Here is a 24,482-nt window from a genome sequence, read left to right as displayed (position 1 = left end):
TTTTTGTTATAAGGTTCAATATTCAGATAGTAATCACTGCAATACAGTAATACAGTGTTTGTTCAGGGGACGCCCGTGAATACAGTGTTCCAGTTAAAATTGTCTGTGCTCATTTCTTTATACCACCTCTTCCAATTTCACTTGTTTATCCTGAGTTCTTTCTCCTGATTGGTTCAAATTGATATCCTGACCTGAAAATGCATTTCCTGTTTAGTAAAGTGCTGGAGGGACAGAGAGGGAGAGACCGTAAGAAAGTAATAACCAGCACTCCGAAGTCCTTCAGGTCCTTCTTCGGCATCAAGCCTTCCTCAGCGTGTATCATACACGCTGAGGAAGGCTTGACGCCGAAAGGCGTTTGTGTATGCTGTCCCTGCATCTATGAATTAAAGGTACCAGAAGGACTTCGGAGTGCTGGCTAATACTTTCTTACGGTGAATCTTTGTGAGCTTTGCACCCGGCTCATTTTTGTTTTCTACAGAGAGGGAGACCCCTGTTACTGAACACTCTATAGCGAAGATTGCTATCAGAATATAGAGCTATTTAACACTTATTTTAACAAAAGATATCACTTACTGCACCTTTAAGCATCACACTCACAGGATACATTGTGCCCAACATCACCGTTCCTTTGACCGCCTATAATTTCACCCATGTCCTTGGACATGCTCAGTGACTCTGCATAGGTTGAGTCATTGAGCATGTCATAAGTTGTGTCATTGGGCATGTCATAGGTTGTGTCATTGGGTGTTTCGCACACTTTGTCATTAGCTGGTTCTTTGAGTGGAGTGGGACTGGCTGACTCCAGGGCCGCCTTGTCTAATGGCCGATTTTCCGACGAATTAGCACTGCAGAGCAAACAGAGGAGGGCGGAGCAGTCCCAAAAGCCCTGGGACATGCTGGAAGTGAAGAGCCTTCGGCAGGGATGACAGAACTGATAGAACACCAGCATGAAGAAAATGCCAATGGCATAGGCCACTAGCAGCTGCAGCACAAGCAGTGGGGCACAGATGAACTTGTAGAAGTCCGTCTTGTAGATATACCACAACAGCAGCAGCGAAGCATTCTCTGCAAAGCGCAGTATGTAGTACACAGCCATACGATACCAGTTCTGGGACTTGTTGATTAGGTCTGGGTCACTGAGTTTCAGCTGAACAGCTGACCAGCAGAACATGTTAATGCCAGCGTAGAGGAAAGTGAGCAGGCAGAGCACAATGGTGGTTCCTACCCTTGTCAGTGTCTTTTCTATGTTGTCAGGGAATGGAGAGTGGCTGTGCCAAAACAGAATCCAGGGGTAGAGGAAGAAAACTAGGAAGTTGGCAAGAACCACAGGCAGGATCCAGAGCTGCAGCACAGAGCTGAACAGGACCAGGACCGCCATGCGGGTGGCGATCTCAAAGCTCCGCCACAGGAAGATGCAGACATAGGCCATGGGCCGTATATCTACTTCATAGTCATCATATTTTATCTTCATGGCCAGGATATTGCAGCGCAGCGCGCCGTACACGATGGACAGCAGAGAGATCACCATTAGGGTGCCTGACATGGGGAGTGAGAGAGAAATAGGAAGGCATTATCAACCAAGGGTCTACGAGGACAGCAAATGAAAGGCGCTGGTTTATAATGACAGTTTATCCTTTGCCATCGTGTTCAATCAGCAGGACCATATGTTTCAGTTTGACTCTTTGTTGACCTTTACATTTCTGAATCTCTCAGGAATAGAGGTAATTTTTAAAACTCAAACAAATACATTATTTTATTATTATTTTGTTGCTGTTTTTCTTGTAGCTGCAATGTCAAGGATACGAAACCCAAGAAGTTTCCTCTCTTATACTTGTATAAAGTGAATAAAGGTGGAGAAGCAAAGTAGAAAAAAGTTCAACTTTGCTGCTGCCGCTATGCAGCCAACCCGAAGCATGCAATGGTCTGAAATACAGTAGACATGGACTAAGCGTGCAACAATAAAGGGCATGCGCACACACACACACGCACACACCACACACACACACACACACACACACACACACACACACACACACACACACACACACACACACACACACACACAAACAAATACATACATAGTTACATAATACCAGTTTGACTCATGCAAACAACAGATGCTTATGTCCAATATGGCACTTAGCTAATCAGCCCACGTCACAGTGGAGCTGTGTTCTTGACTGGGGGACAGACTGCTCACTCAGTGGAGAGGGACTGAGGGACCACAAACAACTCCCTGTGGAGGGAACTAGCTAATAAGTCCGACGCTAAGCCAGCTAGCAGGGTCTCTGTGTCTGCAGTATTCTGATAATGAATGTACCCATAGCAGAGATGTATGACTTCACTTCAGGACTCGGACTTGAGTCACATTTATTCTAGAGTCTTGGACGGCAATGACTCAAGACTTGGACTCTGGCATGATGACAGACTTGACCACACAATAGCGTATCTAAGTTTGTATGTATATTCATGCTTAGAGAAACTTGATTAGCTGCTGTGTGTTGCCTTGTGGGTTCCCGGAGGAGGACGTATTTGGAATAAAACGAACATGTGTGGGCCATTGAGGATGGCCCAGAGCCTGGATAGACAACAGCTACACAGCAAGCCTGAGGGGGTTTATTGTTTGTGGTGTGTACTAAACAGAGCACTTCTCCTTTCCCCTTCCTGTCTTGTCAAGGTGCTGTGAAATCACATTCCACCCTATGCTGTTCAAGGTCATCTTCTCTGAGAGATCCCGATAAACAAAGGTCTGTCTCATCACTTTCTGGTCTCACCCTCATGGAAGTTATTTTTGAGCCAGAGTTCAGATTGAGATTTCCATGATACTGATGATTTGAGACTTGACTTGGACTCGAAAGGTGAGCCGACTTCAACTCTATACCTAGTGAAAAAGACTGATGTACGCACATACGGGAAAGAAATGTACACAAAATAAATCACTATCTGTTTAGGACTAATTAACAAAACATTTAAAATAACTGATAGAAATATATAACTAGTTTAAAAATATTGCATATATTTGTAACTCATACAAGACATGTTACACGCTTGTTCTGTTTTTTTCAAAATGTTTAATGTCTTGTCTTTTCAAATAAACAAAAGCCTTTGATCTGAAACTGTAGCTGGTAGAGACATCTAGGAAACCACATGGCAGGGTGGAAGACGTTTCCAGGAAGACAGATAAGTGTTTAACTTTATTTGGACACTGTTCACCTCTACTGAGACCATAGACGCAGATACCGCGGGACTTCGTGATGTCAACTGCGACATTATGACACTGTAGCTGTGTCCAAGGCTTCTTAGGCATTGTGAATTGTGATATGCGCTGCAATGGTTGTTTGTAGGAATATGATATAAGACATTGTGCCTGTTTAACCGCTGAGCACTCCTAGAGTACATTAACAAAATAAATGCCCAAATGCCCATCCCTAACACACATTGTTCCATTGTTAACTTCAAGTCATCCATAAAGAGATGTCTGAATAGCAGCTGGACCTACGTATAACCATCAATTAGTTGAATTGTAAGAGGTTCCATTTACAGTACAGTACCCATGCTGTTTTTTTGTATGAATGTACAAAAGAAAAGAAAACACACACGGCACTCAGTTTACACACAAATTTGAATAATCTCTCAAGCTTTCCTGTGTTTTATCTTTTTAACAGATATATACAAATACTGTATGTTTGTGTATATGCATTTTTGTCAATCAGAACAATCATTGTTCGATACAAAGAGACATGTCACACATGCATACCCCTCACCTCTCCCAATGGACACCCCTTGCTGTAGAACACATATGTAGAGCTGCAGCGTGAGCTGTGGGGCCGAGCCCAGGAAGGCCTGAATGACAGAGGTGCGGGCGAAGGCCGCTCTGTGTGTGAACAGTTTGCCCTCCGCCTGCCCCACCTGCCGCTCCACCTCCTCAGACTGACCCCTGCGAGGCATCTGCTTCTTCCTGGTGATGCTGACATAGGGCTCCTCCACGCGACCCACGCTGCCATAGATGCAGAATGCCTCCAGACACCTAAGAGCAGAAGGAACATGGAAATAGCATTTAAGTTGGTGGCATATTTTCGTCTTTTATTCTCAGTGCGAGTGGTACCGAAGATAAACACAAACAAGTATACACACAGATGACAGCAACATCCACACACTGTGAGACATGCCTACCGTACACAAAAATGCACACAGGCACCATCTTGACTGCTATCAAACCATCCATGTGGAGCGGGGGGTAAATTAAATGAAGTCACCACCATGAACAGCCTTCAAATCATAGACGCCTTTCTAATAATCTAATTTCTATAATAATTTGTACATGATAGGCCTACATCATAAAACAAGTACCCAAAGCAACCCATATTCCACAACATATATTATGACAGTTTAGTAGTATAGTCCCTGGCTGTCACTGCCAACCCCTACAGTTTGGTCTGGGGAGGGTGCAGCCAACCACATATGTCTCCGGCACCGATACACATGGAGTCACCAGGCTCCACTTCTTTTCACCTGACAGTGAGGAGATTCACTGGCTTCTCACCCACGAACATGACCAATTGTGTAATTTTGGAACGTCTGGCCAAGCTGGAGGCATCGCGGAGGAATCAAACCCCAGTATCCCTGATGGTCCACACATTTTTGTGTTAGGTTCAAGTGTTACATATCCACTTTGGCATGCACGGGAATAAGTAACCTGAGATGAGATGCATACAGTATACTATTACTATCTCCAACTGAGTAGAGTAGGAAGGGAATGACCTAATCAAGAGGAAACCGAGCTGTGTTGGTGGTAGAGATAATGCAATAAGTCCAATAACCTCTAATGTACATTTTTTCAGTTTTTATTTTTTTAAGACAATGGTCTCTTGGTAGATAATGGGAGTGTGGTTAGTTTGGATGGATGAGGAGGAGGAGGAAGGAAGTGCATGCGCCGGCTATAGGGTAGAGACGGACATCCCCTTCTCAAGTTGTGTTTTCAAAGATAAGAACCCAACAGCATGCTATTCTTGGCTATGCTCTTCACTGGGGGCAAAGAGGGGGAGGCTCATAAACTAATCATTACATTGTACACTCAAGGGGAAACAATCCAGGGTCAGGTCTACAGAAGCCCTGGCAGGTAAATAAACAGATAGGACTGTTTAACTGGTCTACAAAGCAACTAGAGACAGTTTGTTTCCCAGAAAGAATATATATATATGACTGACACTTATTTAAACAACCCAGGGACACAAAACCAGAAAGATTGGTGCACTGCTAGTGCTAACTTAAATCAACAGTGTCGGAGGGATGTCACTCACTGAAACATAATGCCGTCTTGCTCTGAATGAGCCTGGAACTGGCATGGCCATCTGCCCTTCAATCTGTAGGAATCTAAACCTAATCCCACATCCAGGGAATCTCACAGACCAGACTGCTATTCAATATGGAAAGCGCTACACATGAGATTACCACATACATGTACACACTTACACGATACATCCACTCATCTCTTAAAATACACTAGCTCCAATCTCCCTCTGAGAGAGAGGTTCCAAATGGGGCTAAAAATACACCACACAATATATAATATCAAATACCTCAGATTCTGGGCTAATATCGACCATATTGCTTCTGAATTTGGAAACTCGCTCTGTTCTATCAGCATTATTATCCATCTAAATATAGAAGCTTACCATACTCCAGTTGAGCCTTATGGTGGATAAGCTATATATTGTGGTCTTTTTTCAGCCGATAAAGCTCTCGTGTAGAAATGATTGATTGGTTGACATTATGGGTGATAACAAAAACGAGCAAATTGAAGGGGCCTTTCTTGACAAATGTTGTAGGCTACTGTTCATATCATAGTATATGCAGATCTTTAAAAGAGGTAGGCTTAGGCTACGGATTTCGGTGGTGCTTGAGCAGCAGACAGGCTGGCTGGTTAGTCTACTGCGGCAGCCATGACTGATTTAACCTCGATCAGGCTTACATTTAATGGGCGATAGGCGTATTGATCAGTGCTGCGTTTATTTCCTCACTAAATGGGTCAGACTCAGACATACACTGCACCCCAGCATACTGTGCATGCAGCCTGAGGACATGCGTAACCGCGTATGCGTAATAATGCACTCAAACACAACACTCTGAGTAGAGGTAGTGGGTATACGGGCAGACAGACCACGTTATGAACGAAATCGCTACAACAACACCTGTTCAGGAGGCGTTACGCGTTCAGGAGGACCATCCTTTTTAAGCCCATGCTGTTTGGGTTCGGTTGCAGACAGTTGCTGACTGGCAGTCTAAGCAGAGCACCACGGTAAACAACAAGAGGCAGTGAAGAAAAACAGCCCACTAACCTTACGATGGGTCCGAGTTGTAGAATATGCAACAAAAGCACCAATGGTCGGTCTCTGCTGAGGTCCCTGTGAATGAAGGTCAGCGTCAGCTGTACGAGCACAGACGCTACGAATGTGAAGAGGAGCGTCAGTCCTTGCCAGATTTGGTCTCCCGCGGAGCGGTACGTGGAGCTGAGGTACAGAGCCGCTGTGGTCTCGGCCGTGAAGAGGGACACCGACGCTAATATGGAACTGGGGAGTCGCATCCTCACTCATTCCGCCATCTGGGAAAGCTGTGCTGAGCGGCTTTCCACAAGGTCCACAGATCCATAACATCGAGGTCTGATAATGTAAAGAAGACGAGATGCTGTCGTTGGTATTCCGTGGGCGCACTTGACTCTAGCTTCTCATCTATTTGTTTTTTTCCCAACCGATGGTGTCGTCCCGCAGCCAGACAGTGGGGGGCGCACAGTAACCCAAAGTGTTTTCCACTGCTGCGCCCCAAGAGCACGTGTGTGACTGTGGAATGTCATTCGAGCAGTGGTGGGAAAAGGAATACTCACACTGTGTGTGTGTGTGTGTGTGTGTGTGTGTGTGTGTGTGTGTGTGTGTGTGTGTGTGTGTGTGTGTGTGTGTGTGTGTGTGTGTGCGCGCGCGCGTGTGCGTGTGTGTTCATAAGACTTGTTGAACAAGTGTAGCACTTGCCCTAGCCTTGACAACCTTGCAGGCTTATGCAAATTAAGGCTAAAATGCAAAGGCTTATGCAAAGGCTAACATTTAGATAGCATGTTATAGACAGATGCCAGGTTCATTTGTAGACCTGGCATCCTATTGTGTATAGTTGCAAAGTACAGATTACTGATTTCTTTTATATTATACTGTTTAGACTGATTATAGGTTCTTGGTTTACCTATGATCCTAGATTACTATTTCAAAAAAGACATGTCACACATTCCTTGGGTCCAAATCACATTTTTGTCTCTGTAGGTTGTTTCCTTCAAAAGTTGTGCTCTTTTCAATTTTTTCCATTTTCTGGTTTGGGTTCAGGATATGCAAAAAAGAATCCCATGGGACATTATTTTGTTACGTGGCAAAATCTTAAAATACACACTTCAAGGATTAATAAAAAACAGGTGGTGAAAATAAATCCACCCTATGCGTGTGGACCCCACTTTCCATCTAAACTCCTTGTTTCATAATTGTCTCCGCCAGGTCGAAAGGCACGGTGAGAGTATGTTTTGCACCCTGTCCGTCCATGTGTGTGTCCATCCGTCCGTGTGTCCATCTGTCTGTGAGCAGCTAATCTCCGGCACCGTTGGCCCGGTCGTTGCGTAACTGTGCACACACACTCCCTGACTCCCTGGATGCCAATTCAGAACTTCTGCCCCAATTTTTCACATGGGCCTGTGCCACCAGGAGGCCGATTTGTGCAAAACCCATTTTTGGATATTACTCCTACAGATTTTATCCAAAGATCACGCAAATCGTTACACAGTATCTCTATAGTCATGTGATCAACACAGATCTGTCCGATTTTCAATATTCCATCCTGATTGGCTAAGGTTGGCTTCCAAAGTTTGCAGGATTGGTCCGTTTTCAACAAAATGCCTCAAATCATGAAGGCAGCTTGCGATTTCCATGAAATTGTGCACACACATTCCCACTAGGCAGAGGAAGAAATGCCACTTGAAAATGTTCCAATCAGCCTCATGGTGGCGCTATAACAGGCCGATTCGTGTTTTTACCTAACTGCACAGATCTGTGTAAAACTTTGTATGCACACTCCCTATAGGCCAAGGAAAAACCTTTACCCTGCATTTATCACATTTGCCTTTTATAGTGCCAATGGGAGGCCGACTTATGTAAAACACATTATTTGATATTACTCTGGGGTTTTTTAAATCCAAATTTCACACAAATCGGAGCACATGATCTCTATAGTCATGTGATCAAGACGGATCTGCCGCAAATTATGAACGCAGCGTCCGATTGCGGTGAAACTTGTGTTACACGCCCCAGGGGTGTGGCTTCGTAAACAGATTATATTTTTCAAACTGATCTGCAGGTTTACCTGAACAAACAGGGAAAAACGGGTCAGTTTTGGTGTTGTTCAATCTCTCTTCCTTGTTCATCTCAATTTATTAACAATATTTCAGGTTAAATCACCATTTTCTTTCTCTGTTTCAAAGAGTTTCAATTGCTGTATGATGTATTAATATTCTCACATTCACAAAATATCAATAAACCCATCTTTTCTCCTTTTACACATTTTCATCAAAATCCACAATATACAACTTCCATATTCACATTCCCATGTGTTTACTTTTCACAGCATTAATACACTGGAATATTCTCTTTGGCTTTTACCAATAATATAGTGCTTACTGCTAAGAATTAATTCTTTTTAAATGTCATATTAACATGACCTTATTTATGAATACACATGAAATCAATCACAAATCACTTGCTTACTTTGACCAAAAAGGTTCATACTGCATTGGTACATCACAATGGACAGATTACAAAGACACATTGCAAGGCATTCATGGAGAGGATTAACTAACTAAATCAAAACAACAATAAACATTTCTCAATGCAAAAAGTGCAATCACAAATTAAACATTACAGCAGGAGCTTTTAACACTAAAAGGGAGCAGCAAATATACTGTTAGTTTAACACTACAGGACATGTTTGTGAGCAGCAGTAATGGCTACCATGGATCTGACTGCTTAGACCCAGATTCACTACACACAACAAACTACTACAAAATCACAACATTTCTGGCATAAAACCAGGACAAACTTTGTTTTATATTACAAAGTGCTCATTTTGAACATGTTTCATGTTCTAATGTTCCATTTACCTGAACAAACAGGGAAAAACGGGAGACAGAGTTAGTTTTGGTGTTGTTCAATCTCTCTTCCTTGTTCATCTGAAGAAAGACAGTCACCTGACCACCTAAAGCTACCTGTCTCAGACGATTTTGCCACCTTGTGGCGGAAAGTGGGATAGGTCTGTTCCAAAAATATAAGTTCCCTGCTCATTCCATTACACATTAAGGCTCTCAAAAATACAAAGAACACATACATAATCAAACAAAAATGTGACTATACATTTGTGTATGTCACACTTGCACATACATTCGCACTACCTTGAGGAACAAATGCTACCCTTTTAACATTGCCCTATTATAGTGCCACCAGGAGGCTGATTTTCGCAACACTTTTCTTTTTTATGCTACTCCTACACATTTGGTCCAAACATCATGCAAATCGGTACACATTATCTCTACAGTCAATATCGATATAGTCGGTATAGTCATCCTGATTGGCGAATTCCGAACATTACTGGACCACAATAACCTACCTGATCTGGCGGAGACCTGTGCTCCGAGGAGCACTTTTTCTAGTTTCACTTTTTTCGTGACAACTTCTTCAATGATGTCCTCATCTTCAAGATAATTGCATCCATGCAAATGTCACCACAGGGCTTGCTTAAATGGTGCATTTATATAGCGCTTTTATCCAAAGCACTTTACATTCTACACAGATTGAGCATTACATTCACCCATTCACACACACATTCATACACCGATGGCAGAGGAAACCATACAAGGCACCAACCTGCTCATCGGGAGCAATTAGGGGTCCCGGGTTCAGCATCTTGCTCAAGGACACTTCAACACAGTACTGGGAGAGCCCGGGCTTGAACAGGAAACCTCACGGCTTCCATCCGGCCGCTTTACCTGCCACTCTACCCCTGAGCCACTGCCGCCCTTGATTACCATGGACTTTGTGTTGGATGTGAAAGTTACTGAGGATCTTCAACACTGATGGATCTCTTCGTCTGATGCAAATGCAATCAATGATGATGCAAAGCCAGGCCAAAGAAATTGTCAATGCAATTTTCCAATGCAATTTTCACTATTTAAGACTATATAAAATGCATTAATGAATTGCACGCCTAATCGAATAATTGCCTGTATACAGTCTATTTAGTCTCAGCTTTGTGACGGAAAAAAAATAAACGATATTTTCAGCAAAGTCATCATCACTACCAACAGATGGCAGTGGGGGCATTTGAACATGACTTGTTCATGAAGGAGCCCTGTCCATGGTGCTGATGGTGCTGTAGCTTAGTGGAAAAAGCAGTTGTCAACTTGTCACACAACGTTCTCTGTCTGTCAGCATCCTCTATCTGCAGTGCAGGGGTCAATTCACTTAGAAAGACAAAATAACTAAGCAGTGTAAACAAAAGTGACAACATACTCATACCTTGTTGTTTCAAATCATATAGGTTATTTGGGAAGTAAAATCCCAGAGAGGTGTTAAGAGAGATCCTTTAATGTGAAATGCTGTCTCTTTCCTGGGCGATTTTTCAACTACACATTTTTTTAACAGAATTAAGCTTCAAAATACTTTGGAGCAAAGGGTTTCTTGAGGGCATCTTGGGCTATTAAAGGTTCAGTCCTATGCCATTTATTTACCACTTCATGCATCAGCACATTATCAACTGATTAAGTGCTTAACTGAGCTATCCAGTTTAGTAGACCTTGTATTGCGAATTTGTACTTCCATGTACTGTTATGTACTGTCATGTACTGTTCTCATGTCTTACTAAATAAAGTACATCAATCAATCAATCAATTTCCTTCTGGCAAACAGTGTGCTTCATGTGCACATAACAGGTTTCTAAGTAACCCCCGTCAATTACTTAAGTAGATACAAATGAAATAAATCACATTAGAGTAAAGTAATTAAGTAACCTAATTGTTTACTTGATCATTTTATATCAGATGTTTATCCCTGCAAACACTGAAGTTACTGTCTGTAAATGCTCTCCTTCCTTATATCCTTAGCAAAGTAGCAAATATATTTTTTTGTGTTATTTGTTCATTACTAGGGCTAATTTTGTCCTTTTGAGAAATAGGTTCATTCTTTCTTTCTTTTGTTCTTTCAATCATGTGGTGTATGTCAAACAGTATATCAAACACAGTTTCAAATTCTAACATTTGAAATGAAATGTATGACGTTCAATTCAAATTAATTTGGGATTACTTTTGTAATAAAACACAGCCCCAAACCATAAAAGTGTTGGTGAGTCATAAGGTCAAGATAGAATAAAATTATAAAGGCATATTTGCATCTGTCACGCAATTTCCTAACGTTTTCCACACGTTTCAGATGGGTCACAATTATATGACCATATGCAAGCGGATAGGAGTTAAAGGCACTGAATGCTGCACTACTGGCTTATCAAGGGACAGAGGCAAAACATAAACACTATCTCTGTGTTGTTCACTAAGGAAACAACAAAACCAAGCTGGCTATTAATAGACAAAGCAGCATGGATGATGCATATGCAATACGTACCTATAGGCTAGTCGCCAAATTAACTGGAGATGTCGAAAAAATCCAAAGTCTGCTTTAAGGATTAACTGACTGACGGAATGAAATGGAGTATAAAGGCAAAAAACTGTAGCCTATACACAAGCCTAGTTTTAAAAGGTGGTTTCTTCTTGGCATATCTGTTCTGGTATTTAATTAAATGAATAATGAATCATGTGCTAATAAACTTTGCAACAGCCCTTTTCACATTTTGCCAGAGATTGGAGATGTTGATAATCACACCATCAGACACTGATAGCCGGTTGCAAGATTATTCCAATCTTGCATTCGCTTCGTCCTTTCCTTATACGGTAGGTTCATCTCAGGTAAGTGATGCACGTAACAGCAAGGTTACAGTCTTCACCGAACGTTTCAGAGGAGGATATGCATTTCGGCTATAGCTACTGTACACCTTTTAATTTGAGGCTACAATGTCTTTGGAGGATTCGCCCATTTTAAACACAGAGGAGAATAGGGTCGTGATATTTAATGTATCAAAATTATCTTGGAATATTACCGACTCACAGGAATACTACATTTGGCTCCCCGGTATTGGAATCGCCGTTGTCTATGCTATTATCATTATTATTGGACTAATAGGGAATGTCACTTTAATGAAGATATGTATCTGCGTGAAGTCCATGAGAACAGTGCCTAACCTATTGATGTCAAGCCTTGCACTTGGTGACCTGCTGCTGCTTGTCACCTGCGCTCCAGTGGATGCCAGTCGGTATCTCATGGACGAGTGGCTGTTCGGCCGAGTTGGATGCAAACTCATCCCATTCATCCAGCTCACCTCAGTGGGGGTCTCCGTTTTCACGCTCACAGCTCTATCCTTTGACCGGTACAATTAATGCACCCAAATGGACCATAACAGATTAGGCTACTATAGCCTAAGCCTATATTCTGTCACATCACATCCTCAAAAAATGTGATTGTAAACGTAGGGCAACTTGTCTAAATGTTTTCTCAGTTCTGCAGTGTTTTACGAGGACCTTAAATTAAGTATCGACATCTCCATGCAGGAGGAGCCTAATTTACAAATAACTTCAACATTTGTGTGCAGATAGTGACGTATAGGCAGGCAACAATTCACTTTTTTAATCTCTGGGACATCCTTTGGCAATGTTTTCCAGATTAGCCTATTTACTGTTATCAAAAAAGTTATCAATGGCCTTTGGCTATTTTTTTGTTGATGCCGCCTATTTTAAGTTTTAACACCATATCGATTTGTAGCCTAGTGCCATATGCCTAGGCTATGCCAGTGGACCATTCACTGATGACGACTGGCGCCGAAACGTCTGTTTTTTATTACATGGAAAATTATCCTACCGTGAAGAAGCAAGCATTTTCCATTTTCCATTCTATTTATTTACTATTTTTAAACAATGTTTGCTTGTGTGCACATCACAGTCTTCTTTGGTGTGGACTATAGTTCTAATAACGTGGAATATAAAATGAATGAATATTCAGTACAAGGCAAGTTAGCCTACATCAGAGTGGTTTTCCGATAATGTGCCGAGAGCTTGAAGTTTGTCATATTATACTACAACATATTTTAAATGCTGCCTTTGGGGAACAGTCTGAATGTTTATTAATAACAGTGACCTGCTGTTGTGGTGAGTAGCCTACCACATTTCCATTGATTTCTTTCCCATTAAAAGGGTAGGTGAGGTTGCAATGTGGAGTGCTACAAGGTGAGTAACTGCGCGCATGTGCGCCCATCTCACTTGGTCGCTGTCCAAGGTGCTGAAGGACTTAATTGATTGATGTACTTTATTTAGTAAGACATGAGAACAACAGTAAATGGAAGTACAAATTCACAATACAAGGTCTACTAAACTGGAAGACTCATTAAGCACTGAGCTTAATGAGTCCCCATGCACACAAATCATGATGACATATAAGAGACAGACAGATATACACACTACTATACAGAACGTCATACAATCAGCTTACAGGTTACTGGTATGAAGAGTGAAAAATATGTACAAGAGAAGGAAAAAAAGGGGAGAGGGGGGGGGTAGGTTGAGACTTAGACAGGGGCCATTTTCGAATTGCAGCCTCCTGAAGGTGTATCTTTAGGTCAGTTTTGAAAGTGAGTAGGGGTTTACACTCCTTTACTCCTTTTGGTAGGGCATTCCACATTTTTGATGAATAGCATGAGAACGAGTTCATTCCCTTTGTTGTGCCAAATCTGTGTTTAACATGATTCGTGGAGCTGCCTCTGGTGTTATGATCGTTGACTTCATTAACGTTTTGGAAGTATTTTGACAAATACAGGGGGATCCCAATGTTGTATCTTGAAGACCAGGCCCATAGCAAGTTGCTGTACTCTGTCCTCAACCCTAAGCCATCCAATCCTAGCAAAATGAGCAGGGGTTAGATGGGTTTTGTGATTGAGGCCAAGAAGTAGCCTTACTAGTTTGTTTTGGGATGTTTGGAGCCTTGTTTTTAAGGCCTTGGAGGTGTTGTGATAGGAGCATGCATAATCGTAATAGCTTGTATGAGGGCCCCTGCAAGAATCTTCAGAGTATTCTTACTGACTAGACGTCCAATCCTATACAAAAAGCGTATTCTTTGGTTGACCTTTTTGATCACTCTTTCAGCGTTTTTGTTACCGGAGAGGTTTGCCTCCAAGATGGAACCCAGGTAGGTAATTTCCTCCTTTCTTGTGATAACATCATCACCCACTTTGATCGTGAAACTCTCAGCCTTGCTAAGGTTAGAACTGGACCCAAAGAGGAGGGTTTTACCCAGGTGTAATGATAGTTTGTTGTCGGAGAGCCAGATACAGATCTTGTTGAGTTCAGTGCTGAGAGTTTTCTCAACCTGCAGCCTGTCCCTGTCCGAGACCAGCAGAGCCGAGTCATCTGCGAACAGGAACAGTTTGCAGTCGCAAGCTGAAGACATATCGTTCACATATATCAGGAACAGTAAAGGTCCTAGTATACTTCCTTGCGGAACACCACAAGTCACTGGGAGGGGAGGGGACTGGGTGCCATTTACTTCCACCACTTGCTCCCTCCCTTCCAGGTAGGATCTCATCCAGCTCACCGACGTATCATCAAAACCTATTGCTTTGAGCTTATCGATCATAATTGGGTAATTAACGGTGTCAAAGGCCTTCTGGAGGTCCAGCCATTGTCGACATCTTGTTTGATAGAGTCGTTCAAATAGAGAAGGCATGTGTCAGTGGAGTGGTTTGTTCTGAAACCAGATTGGAATTTGTAAATTAGATTTTTCTCTGCAAGATACTTATCGACCTGTTCGTAGACTATTTTTTCCATGACTTTCGAGATGGAGCTAAGAATAGAAATAGGGCGGTAGATGCCAGGGTCTAATTGGTTTCCTTTTTTGTACAGAGGGGTCACCCTTGCTTTTTTGAAGTCGTTAGGGACCCGTCCACTTCACCCATGTGTGCATGCGTGCCTGCGTGCGTGCGTCAGTCCCTCCCCACCCTTGGCTTAAATCGACGTGAAACTGCATGCACACTCTGTAGAGGACAAGGAAAGACCTCTGCCCCCAAAAAGAATAAATGAAATCTTGTTTGAAATGACCAAACCTGCCTACCGATGATGTCACTGGTAGACGGGCTTCTGAACTGCCCACAGCCCTCCTCTGAGACACAGAGTGAGAGGACAAAAATGGTACCAAATTATATTAAGCATTAGGAGCAATTAGCTATATGAAGATATGTTGAAAATGGTTTAAGTGGTCCTTTAAGCTTGTCAAACTATCTTCAACACCTGCTGCTAACATTGTACTTAACAATTTGTCTTGTTCCTATTAGTCTTGGAACAATCACAAAATTGTGTGTTGTGTCATTTGATTAATTAGGCCTATGTTTATGCAAATGTACTCAAGTTTGCCTAGTTTATAGTATGAAGAACTAACTTTAAAGGTTTCACTGATGCTCCAATCACAATGCAGTTTCACACCCATTGTGTCAAATTGCATGTTGACGAGGACGTGATGATTTATGAGATTCTCTGCCCATTGTAACTTGAATGGTGCTGAGTCAGGAGAAGCGGACTTTGCACCGAGGCATGGCCACTCGCTTGCCTAATGGCCTGGGGTAGGCTACCTCATGCCATAGGGATAAAGTCTGCATCTGATGGCGTGCCTGCCTTGTTTTACGTGTTTTAGCGTCAACCTATTACACGAGTTGGGAGCCTGTGAGAATGGCACTTTCGCATTCCAGTGCGACGGGGAATCCCACCGCGTCAGACGAGTGATGCATGGAGATGTTGCCCCAGCTCATCATAGTACAACTTTAGAGTGAGAATGTGTATCCAATCATTAGCCTAGACTTTGTTTAGCACTAGCAGTCTTTTGATATTAGTAGCTTCTGTATGAACTTAATTTATTTGGATATAACTTGCTCTTATTTCATTTCATACTGGTTACACAATTTTCTCTTCTCGTTTTAGGTATAAAGCTGTTGTCAAATCCATGGATATCCAGAGGTCTCGTGTTACAGTCAACATCTGTTTCCAAGCAGCTGCCATCTGGCTCCTCTCGATGACCTTGGCCATTCCAGAAGCCATCTTCTCTGACCTGCACACCTTCCACATCAGTGAAACCAATGAGACATTTGTGACCTGTGCCCCCTATCCCCATGCAGTGGAAATGCACCCAAAAATCCACTCTATGGCTTTCTTCATGGTCTTCTACATCATCCCCCTCCTCTTGATATCTGTGTACTACTGCTTCATCGCACGCAGTTTGATGAGAAGCACCGTGGACATACCTGTTGCAGGACACTTGCATAGCAGTAGACAGGTCTGAGAGTGTTGTTTTGCCTCCTGTTTCTTTTTGTTTAAATAAGTGTTAAATAGCTCTATATTCTGTAATTATTGCTATAGAGTGTTTGTTCCGTATCAGGGGTACCTATCTCTCCAGCACATTAGTAAACAGAAAATGCATTTTCAGATCGGGATACCAATTTTATCCAATCAGGAGAGAGAACTCGTACAGAATGCAGGATAAGCACACAAAGAAGTGAGCAGACAAATTTGTAAATGGAACATTGTACAAATTGAACTGATAAATGGATACTCTCTCCTAATTGACTGGAATTGGCAACCCATCTGGAAATGTATATTCTGTTTATTAAAGAGCTGGAAAGATGATTCATTCATAATATAGAGCTTTCACTTTTTAACCAAAACACTTTTGATTTGACCAAAAAATGATCAATTATCACATTTTGTCAAACAGATGTTGATTATTGCCCTCTCTGTCCCTTCAGTTTGATTCCCGGAAGCGTCTTTCAAAGACTGTGCTGGTGTTTGTCGGGTTATTTTCCATCTGCTGGCTCCCTACACATGTGATCTACCTCTACCACTCCAACCACTATGGCCAGGTGGACACGTCAATGGGCCACTTCGTTGCCAGTGTGTGTGCTCGTATCCTAGCCTTCACCAACTCCTGCGCGAACCCTTTTGCTCTATACTTGATGAGCAAGAGCTTCCACAAGCAGTTCAAAAGACAGCTTATGTGCTCGTGCCATACAAGTAAATTAACCAGTCAAAGTGCTGGAAACACACAGATAACCTCCGTCTAAAGCTACAACTTTGATTTCAGATGTGCAAGTTTTAGAAGGACTTAGTTGTATGTAGTTGCATATTCCCAACACTGATTTAATTTATTTGCATCTGCTTTGTTGATTCACTTGTGACAAATATGAGCTTTGGTGTGATTAGATAAGTATATGTTACGGCTCATTGAGATCTATAATGCATTATACATTAATGTTATATTCCAGTTGGTTTTGATTTCTACAAAATGGATGTGAAATTACATTCATCCTAATGTGTGTTTTATAATGACACTGCAGTAATTGATATAAAAGAGATCAAGATTGTGCATGGCATGCTGCATGAATGTAAAAAAAAAGATGGAAGTTATGAAATATTTCTGTTCTGTTTTTCTGTATAATTCCTATGTGTCGCCAACCATACACAAGTCTACAATTGCTTGGAAAGTTGTTACATTTAGTTTATCATTGATTGCAATGTACAAGTGATATATTTGCAGTGCAACACTGTAGTCACTTGGCATGATGGTACTATAAATAGAAGGACTGGGGTGTGGTGGGTGATTCTCACCCTCAGTGTAGACCGTGTCTGCGGATTCATTACGAATCTTTTACGGCTCTCTAAAAGTAGAGCAGAAGTTATAATACAACACCGTGATTGGAGCATTGTACACAAAAACTCTACGACTAACAAGGTGGTTGTAATTGTATTCCTGACTGTAAAATGGATTGAGTGCATTTTATAATGGCAGAAATGGCATGGTCATATTTTGCGCAAGAGGCAGGAGACAGGGGTCTGTTATGTTTCACTTCAGTACACACTTATTACATTAGTTGTAGTGGCCTAATCCTGTTATACTGCTGTTGGTGATTGGACAGGATGTTTTTCCTTCCTGCCCCTGACACACTGGCAGCCAGGGTGTCACCCGGGCAGGATGAAACCTGACAGATGTTCAGGTTTAACTGCTATCCTATTCTTGGAACTATTTAACCACTCTATTTACCACACACTATTTTAAAAAATAGCAAAAATATAGCACATCTACAAGCTCACAACACGTTGTGATGTGTTGTGTGCTGGTAGATCTGTCATTTTCAGGTTGACAGGTTTCCAAAAAAGGGAAACCTGGTCGAAAGGGGCAATTGACCACTTATCCCATTGTTCCTTGACTAGGGTCCATGCCATTTACTCTGATCTAGTACATTGCAAGTCACTATAAGCATTAACGTTGCTGTCAGGCAGAAACCTTGTATGTCCTAGCCCCCCCCCCACACACACACACACACACACACACACACACACACACATCTTAAACTCAATGGACCACAATGGAAATAAGCTTTAGAGATTTATTGTGTTTTATACTTTTGACAAATATGTACAAAAAATGCATAATATTCATATTATGCATTTGGATAATAAAGATGTCATCAATCAATAGTTATTAACAGTTACTAACAACAACATTTACAAAATAGGTGGTTATTGTTTCCAAGCTGTTTATTGTTTCTAAGGACCTGTGGAACACCTAAATATAAAATACAATGTACATTATATTTAGGTTTTCCACGGATCCTCACGGAGTCACATTTTACAGCATTGGGGGATGACACTGGTAGAGAAGGAAGTCCTCAAGGCTGTGAGGAAGGAAGAGCCCAGATGTTCTGTGGAGACGGCTCCCTCCCAGACTTCGCCGTATATGGAACCGACATACTTCAGACAGCAAACACGGGCCTGGAGAGTCACACGGCAGAGAGAATAGAGTTACTGTTTAGTCGTGTCCATAATATCTATGTGCATAGGAACGCCCCAGTCTTCATACTCAATGACGTACCTTTCTTCTGCAGTGCACTTCTTACTGCACTGTTTGGTGGGGCCAGGTCCAGAGGGGTCTTTCCCTCTGCGTTCCTCCAACTCCCATCAGCCCCGTAGTCCATCAGCAACTCCACCACATTGACTCCGCCTCCTCTAACTGCTACATGTAAAGGGCTGTCCTGCTCACAGCCTATGTGGACATCTGCTCCTGTATGTACCCAATTGAAAAGCATTTCCATTGTTTTAACTCTAATCCGTCTTTGACGATATTGAGGTGCTTTTGAGTGTGGTGTATCTGTATAAAACAAACAAACGAAAACCCACCAAAATGCCACCACACACTCACAGGTTTACTTTTTCTGTGTATATAACTTAAGACTGCAGGGCGCTCCTCTGCTGCTGCACTGGAACTGCCAATTATGTTTACACTGACATGTCTGCTGCTAAATTATGTCTCACATGAATGTGAGACTATACGCACATGGGACTGTTTCTGCTATTTTATTGCTATTGTGCTCTAAACTATGAATCGTATGTTATTTTCTTCCTTAAACACACCTTATACGTAGATTTAGTCTACTCATATTAGGAATATTTGACACTTCTGACTTGTTACAGGGCCAGAGCTCAGCTCTGGACCTGTTTTATTATTACGGGGACAGAGCTCTCAGCTCTGTACCTGTTTTGATATTGGCAGTATTCTGTCGCTTCTGCCACTTTTCGCAGTTCTGGCTGAACCGTGCTGTCGCTTTTTACGAAACTCGGCCATATGGTAGATGGTCATGAAAAACGATCAAAAAATAATTCTCACAATCTTTCATCCAAAGGTGGCGCTATAGCACTCAATTGAAAATGCCAACTTTGCAAAAAAGGCCTTAACTAAAAAATGGCTTACAAATGTTATTCCAACTATAAATGAGTGGATTGATTTAATCTATAATATATTTGTTATGGAGAGAATTACATTCAGCTTTAGAGGTCGGACTGAAGTCTTTGTGGACAACTGGTTTAAATGGCTTACTTATATCTCTACATTAAGACCAGATTTTATTTGAATTCAGTTGATTTAATTTTCTTTATTTTCTTTGATTGACCATAATGAACAAGGTGTATGTTGGATTTGTCCCATTAATGGACATTTTGTTTTCTATTTCCTGAAATGTGACCAAGTGTATGGATTATGCCTATGCATAGTAGTCAATAAGTGACCAAGTAGAAAAGAGACAGTTTCCTCCCCTTATATGTTTGTAATTGTATGTTTTGTATGTTCGGTTTGTTTGTTGTTAATGTGTTAGTCTTTTCTTTTCTGTGAATGTTTGTTTTCATGTTCTGAAAAATCCAATAAAAAAATAAATGGAAAAAAAAGAAAATGCCAACTTTGAACAGGTACAACTCATGCCCTGTTTGACCTACAGCCATGAAACTTGGATACACATATGCGTCTCCTCATGCTGAACAACTTTCACCCTCTGACCTTTAGATCTCCCACCATTTTGAATTATATGAAAAACAGTCATTGGCTCCTAACTTCTGCATTTTTTCACTTATGGAAAATCCGCTCCCATCATTATGTCGGCAGAGGTCCAAAGTTCAAGTGTTAAACGTTTCGTGCAGATTGCTCAAAAATCCTAGGATTCCATAGATTTTAACTATTGCAGTTTTATGAAAATTATTCATCTGCGCCTAAAACATACATGCAGACTCACATTTCTTTGAAACTTTGCAGAAATGTACAGGGTCATTCCAAATATCACTGAAACCAATCTTACTCCAATTGGCCAAAGGGGGGCGCTATAGCAATTTTTTGAAAATGCAGACTTTAAACAGGCATAAGTCATGCCTCGTTTGGCCGAAAGTCGTGAAACTTGCTTACACATGAGCCTTGACTCATGAGGAACACACGTATCGATTTGACCATTAAGCTCCGCCCTTAGATTTTCCGCAATTTTGAGCAGTTTGAAAAATACTTGTTTTTGCCAGTTCTGGCTTAACCGTGCATACGCTTTTTACGAAACTCGGCCATATGGTAGATGCTCATGAAAAACTACCAAGAAATAATTCTCACACTCATTCGTCAAAGGGTGGCGCTATTGCACTCAATTGAAAGTGCCAACTTTGAACAGGTACAACTCATGCCCTGTTTGACCTACAACCATGAAACTTCAATACACACATGCGTCTCTTCATGCCCGACAACTTTTGTGGTCTGACTTTTGACCTCTGACCTTTAGATCGCCCACCATTTTGAATTATATGAAAAACAGCCATTGGCTCCTAACTTCTGCATTTTTTCACTTATGGAAAATCCGCTCCCATCATTATGTCAGCAGAGGTCCAAAGTTCAAGTGTTAAACGTTTCGTGCAGATTGCTCCAAAATCCCAGGATTCCATAGATTTGAACTATTGCAGTTTTATGAAAATTATTCATCTGCCCCTAACACATACATGCAAGACTCACATTTCTTTGAAAGTAATGTAGAGAGTCATTCCAAATATCACTGTTCAAGCCTCACTTGCAGACTTCATTTAAGTTGAATTGCAAACAACATGACTGTATCAATGAATACATGTGCAAATGGTAAAGATAACCTGAAATGCATATTTGAGAGTACGTTTTTCAACGTATGACATACTTCATTCTGAAAATAGCCGATCTACAATCTCAAAACCTTTCAGATAGCAACGTGTTTCTGAGCTTGTAGATCGGCTGCTTTCACTGTTTTCGGTTGCGAGGAGACATACAATTTCTCTATTGGTAAATGGTTTGTGAACGAGTGATCTTAGTGTTGGCTTGGTTCATGACAGAAGGCAAGAGTTTATGATCTTCAACAGACAACATCAGCCTGGACAAAACTATAGCACTATGGGTAGTGTTGCAGCCTATTAGTCCGAAGGTTGAGAGTTCGATTCCTGTTAATGGCAATAGGTTGAGATGTCCAATCAATCCATTCTGTTTCCATCTCTCTCTCTCATCAATCTATTCCGTTTCCATGTCTCTCTTCAATCTATTCCGTTTCCATGGCGCTCTCTCTCTCTCTCTCTCTCTCATCTATTCTGTTTCTATCTCTCTCTCTCTCCAGTTTCCATGTCTCTCTCTCTCCAGTTTCCATCTCTCTCTCTCTCTCTCTCTCTCTCTCTCTCTCCAGTATCCATGTCTCTCTCTCTCTCTCCAGTATCCATCTCTCTCTCTCTCTCTAGTTTCCATGTCTGGCCCTGTATTATCGCTGCTTGCAGCTATATTTTTCCTTGTTCTTTCTTTCTTTCTTGAAAACGGCAAATGAGGTGACCTTGTAGTATTTCACCCACTTTTTTTTTACACCTGGCTGTAAATGTGATGTGACAACAAAGTTGAAATTGAGACACTGGAAGGACTATCAGAGCAAAACTTATTTTCACTCACTACAAACAGTTAGTACAGGTTAGAATCTAACCTGAGTTTAACAGCCTCTTTACACAGTCTATGGTCTTGGCCAGGCAGGCAGAATACAAAGGTGTCCCGATCACTGGCAGCTCCAGGTCAATTTGAGCTCCATGGGACAGCAACAGCTCCAGACACTCTCTGTGGCCTGAAGAAGAGAAAAGGGGGTTTTCATTCTACAACAGGGGTTCTCAAATTTGTTTATACCACGGCCCCATATTTAGAGGGATTTTTTTAATTTCTAGATAATCTCTCTCTCTCACACACACACACACACACACACACACACACCTGTTTTTGCAGCCACATGGATGGGAGATACCAGGTGGGGTGACGTGTAGATAGAGGCAGAGGGCCAGTATTGTAAGATGAGTCTAACACAAGCAGCACTACCGCTGCTGCAAGCATTGGAGAGTGGTGTGGCACCATCAGCTGATACTGCCTCTACCTGTTGAGAAATACATATGCACAACAGCTTGATGGTTTGTCTATCTTGTGAGCCAAACGAATGTAATGGTACAGAATTCATAGCAAAGTAATACATTCACATATACATTGATCTCTCTAATTCTATATCATAAAGACAACTCTTTGAGAGAGAAATGTCCTCCTTACATTAGCCCCATTTTCCAGGAGAATCTTGGCACATGCATAATGGCCACCCAGGCAAGCCTCATGGAGAGGAGACACTTTGTCCGTGGTCAAGATGTCTACATCCCAGCCCTGGAAAAGACAAGATAAAGGGCAATGAGAAATGAATGAGAATCGCAGTCATGGCTATAGTTCACTAGTGGTGAATAGTCAAGTGCCTATAATCTTGGCTGATTATTAAACAAGATGTAAAGCATGCTGTGTTTATTTTAACTGGTGAGACTACCTGTGAGACAAGGGTTCTCACGTTCAGGGGTCTGCCCTGGTATGCTGCATCATGGAGAACAGTCCGGTCCGACCAGGTATCTGGGAAACAAAGAATATCAGAATAGATTTCACATTTGCCAAGCAGATATCTGAATGTTCTGAAGATCTTTATGTTTATGTTTGTCTGGTTTCAGGGTCTTTCTTTTTTTTTAAAGCCAAACCAGCTAAATGAGCAATCCTCAGTGCCTTGTTGATTTCTTCAGAAGCCTAGTAATAATAGTCTACCTTTAAATAGTTGTTGATATCATGTGTTCTCACCAATGTCCTGCTCACAAGTTCTATGTTCGTAGAAAACAGTAGCTGCATTTGAATCATATTAAAGTAACTGACCTGAAGAATGATACACAAGAGAAAGTAAATCTTACCCGCCATGAGTGCGTTGTATGTTAGCCCCCCATATATGTGGAGGGAACTCTGCCAAGTGACGTGCGTGTACATAACATTTTCTATTTGAGTGGCAGCCATAGTAAATCTAAACAGTAGAGCAGACTCCTCGACAACTGACTAACAGTAATTCTGTTTGGCTGAATGTGACACAAGTAATAGCCAGCACTCCAAAGTCCTTCTGGTACTTTTATTTCATGCAGCACGGACAACACAACACACACGTGTTGTCCGTGCTGCATGAAATAAAAGTACCAGAAGGACTTTGGAGTGCTGGCTATTACTTTATCTACTGTGAATCTTCGTGAGCCGTGCACCCGGAAACTGCTTCATACACTGAGAGTGCTCGTTGTTATTTTCTATTGTGAATGTGACACAAACCTGGCCTTCTTATATCCGTGGCTAATTCACCCCCTGTGATGGCCCATGTGGCTTTTTCACAGTATGGGTGCATTGTACTGTATGCATGACATAGATATCCACACAATGACCACTATGCGCTTACTTCTCATGCATCAGGGTGATACCCCCTGCCCGGCTTGGTTGAACCTGCCAGGGGTATAGCCCCCAGGGTCACGGAAGAACACAAGACTCCCCACCACGGCAAGGTAGCAACACAGGGGGGGATAGTAGTCCATAACAAGATAAAATGATCATACAAGCCCAGGCAAACTAACTAAAAACGTTTTTGTTATCATT

At 41.8% G+C, this 24,482-nt stretch overlaps 3 protein-coding genes across 3 annotated transcripts; 1 reads left to right on the top strand and 2 right to left on the bottom strand.

Annotated features, from left to right (window-relative positions):
- Positions 1-297: 297 nt before the first annotated feature.
- On the bottom strand, positions 298-6,857 carry xk (X-linked Kx blood group (McLeod syndrome)). Its single transcript, XM_084085031.1, has 3 exons — positions 6,339-6,857; positions 3,765-4,027; positions 298-1,536 (listed from the first exon to the last, which is right to left on the bottom strand). Exons 1-3 carry the CDS (start codon positions 6,581-6,583, stop codon positions 581-583), a joined length of 1,464 nt encoding a protein of 487 aa, XP_083941157.1. The 5' UTR covers positions 6,584-6,857; the 3' UTR covers positions 298-580.
- Positions 6,858-12,370: 5,513 nt separating this feature from the next.
- LOC311064351 (gastrin-releasing peptide receptor-like) lies at positions 12,371-17,274 on the top strand (the record flags this gene model as incomplete). The annotated part of the gene is made up of 3 exons (XM_084084183.1): positions 12,371-12,549; positions 16,139-16,490; positions 16,960-17,274. 3 exons carry the CDS (start codon positions 12,371-12,373, stop codon positions 17,272-17,274), a joined length of 846 nt encoding a protein of 281 aa, XP_083940309.1.
- Positions 17,275-18,799: 1,525 nt separating this feature from the next.
- asb11 (ankyrin repeat and SOCS box containing 11) lies at positions 18,800-24,421 on the bottom strand (the record flags this gene model as incomplete). The annotated part of the gene is made up of 7 exons (XM_084084182.1): positions 18,800-18,982; positions 19,083-19,271; positions 22,495-22,629; positions 22,773-22,929; positions 23,097-23,204; positions 23,359-23,488; positions 24,333-24,421. 7 exons carry the CDS (start codon positions 24,419-24,421, stop codon positions 18,840-18,842), a joined length of 951 nt encoding a protein of 316 aa, XP_083940308.1. The 3' UTR covers positions 18,800-18,839.
- Between the last annotated feature and the right edge of the window lie 61 nt (positions 24,422-24,482).

This window comes from Gymnoscopelus microlampas (assembly GCF_963454915.1).
Source record: "Gymnoscopelus microlampas genome assembly, chromosome: 17".
Lineage (NCBI taxonomy): Eukaryota > Metazoa > Chordata > Actinopteri > Myctophiformes > Myctophidae > Gymnoscopelus > Gymnoscopelus microlampas.
Note: the sequence above shows the minus strand (reverse complement) of the source record. Positions and strands in the feature narration are given on the sequence as shown.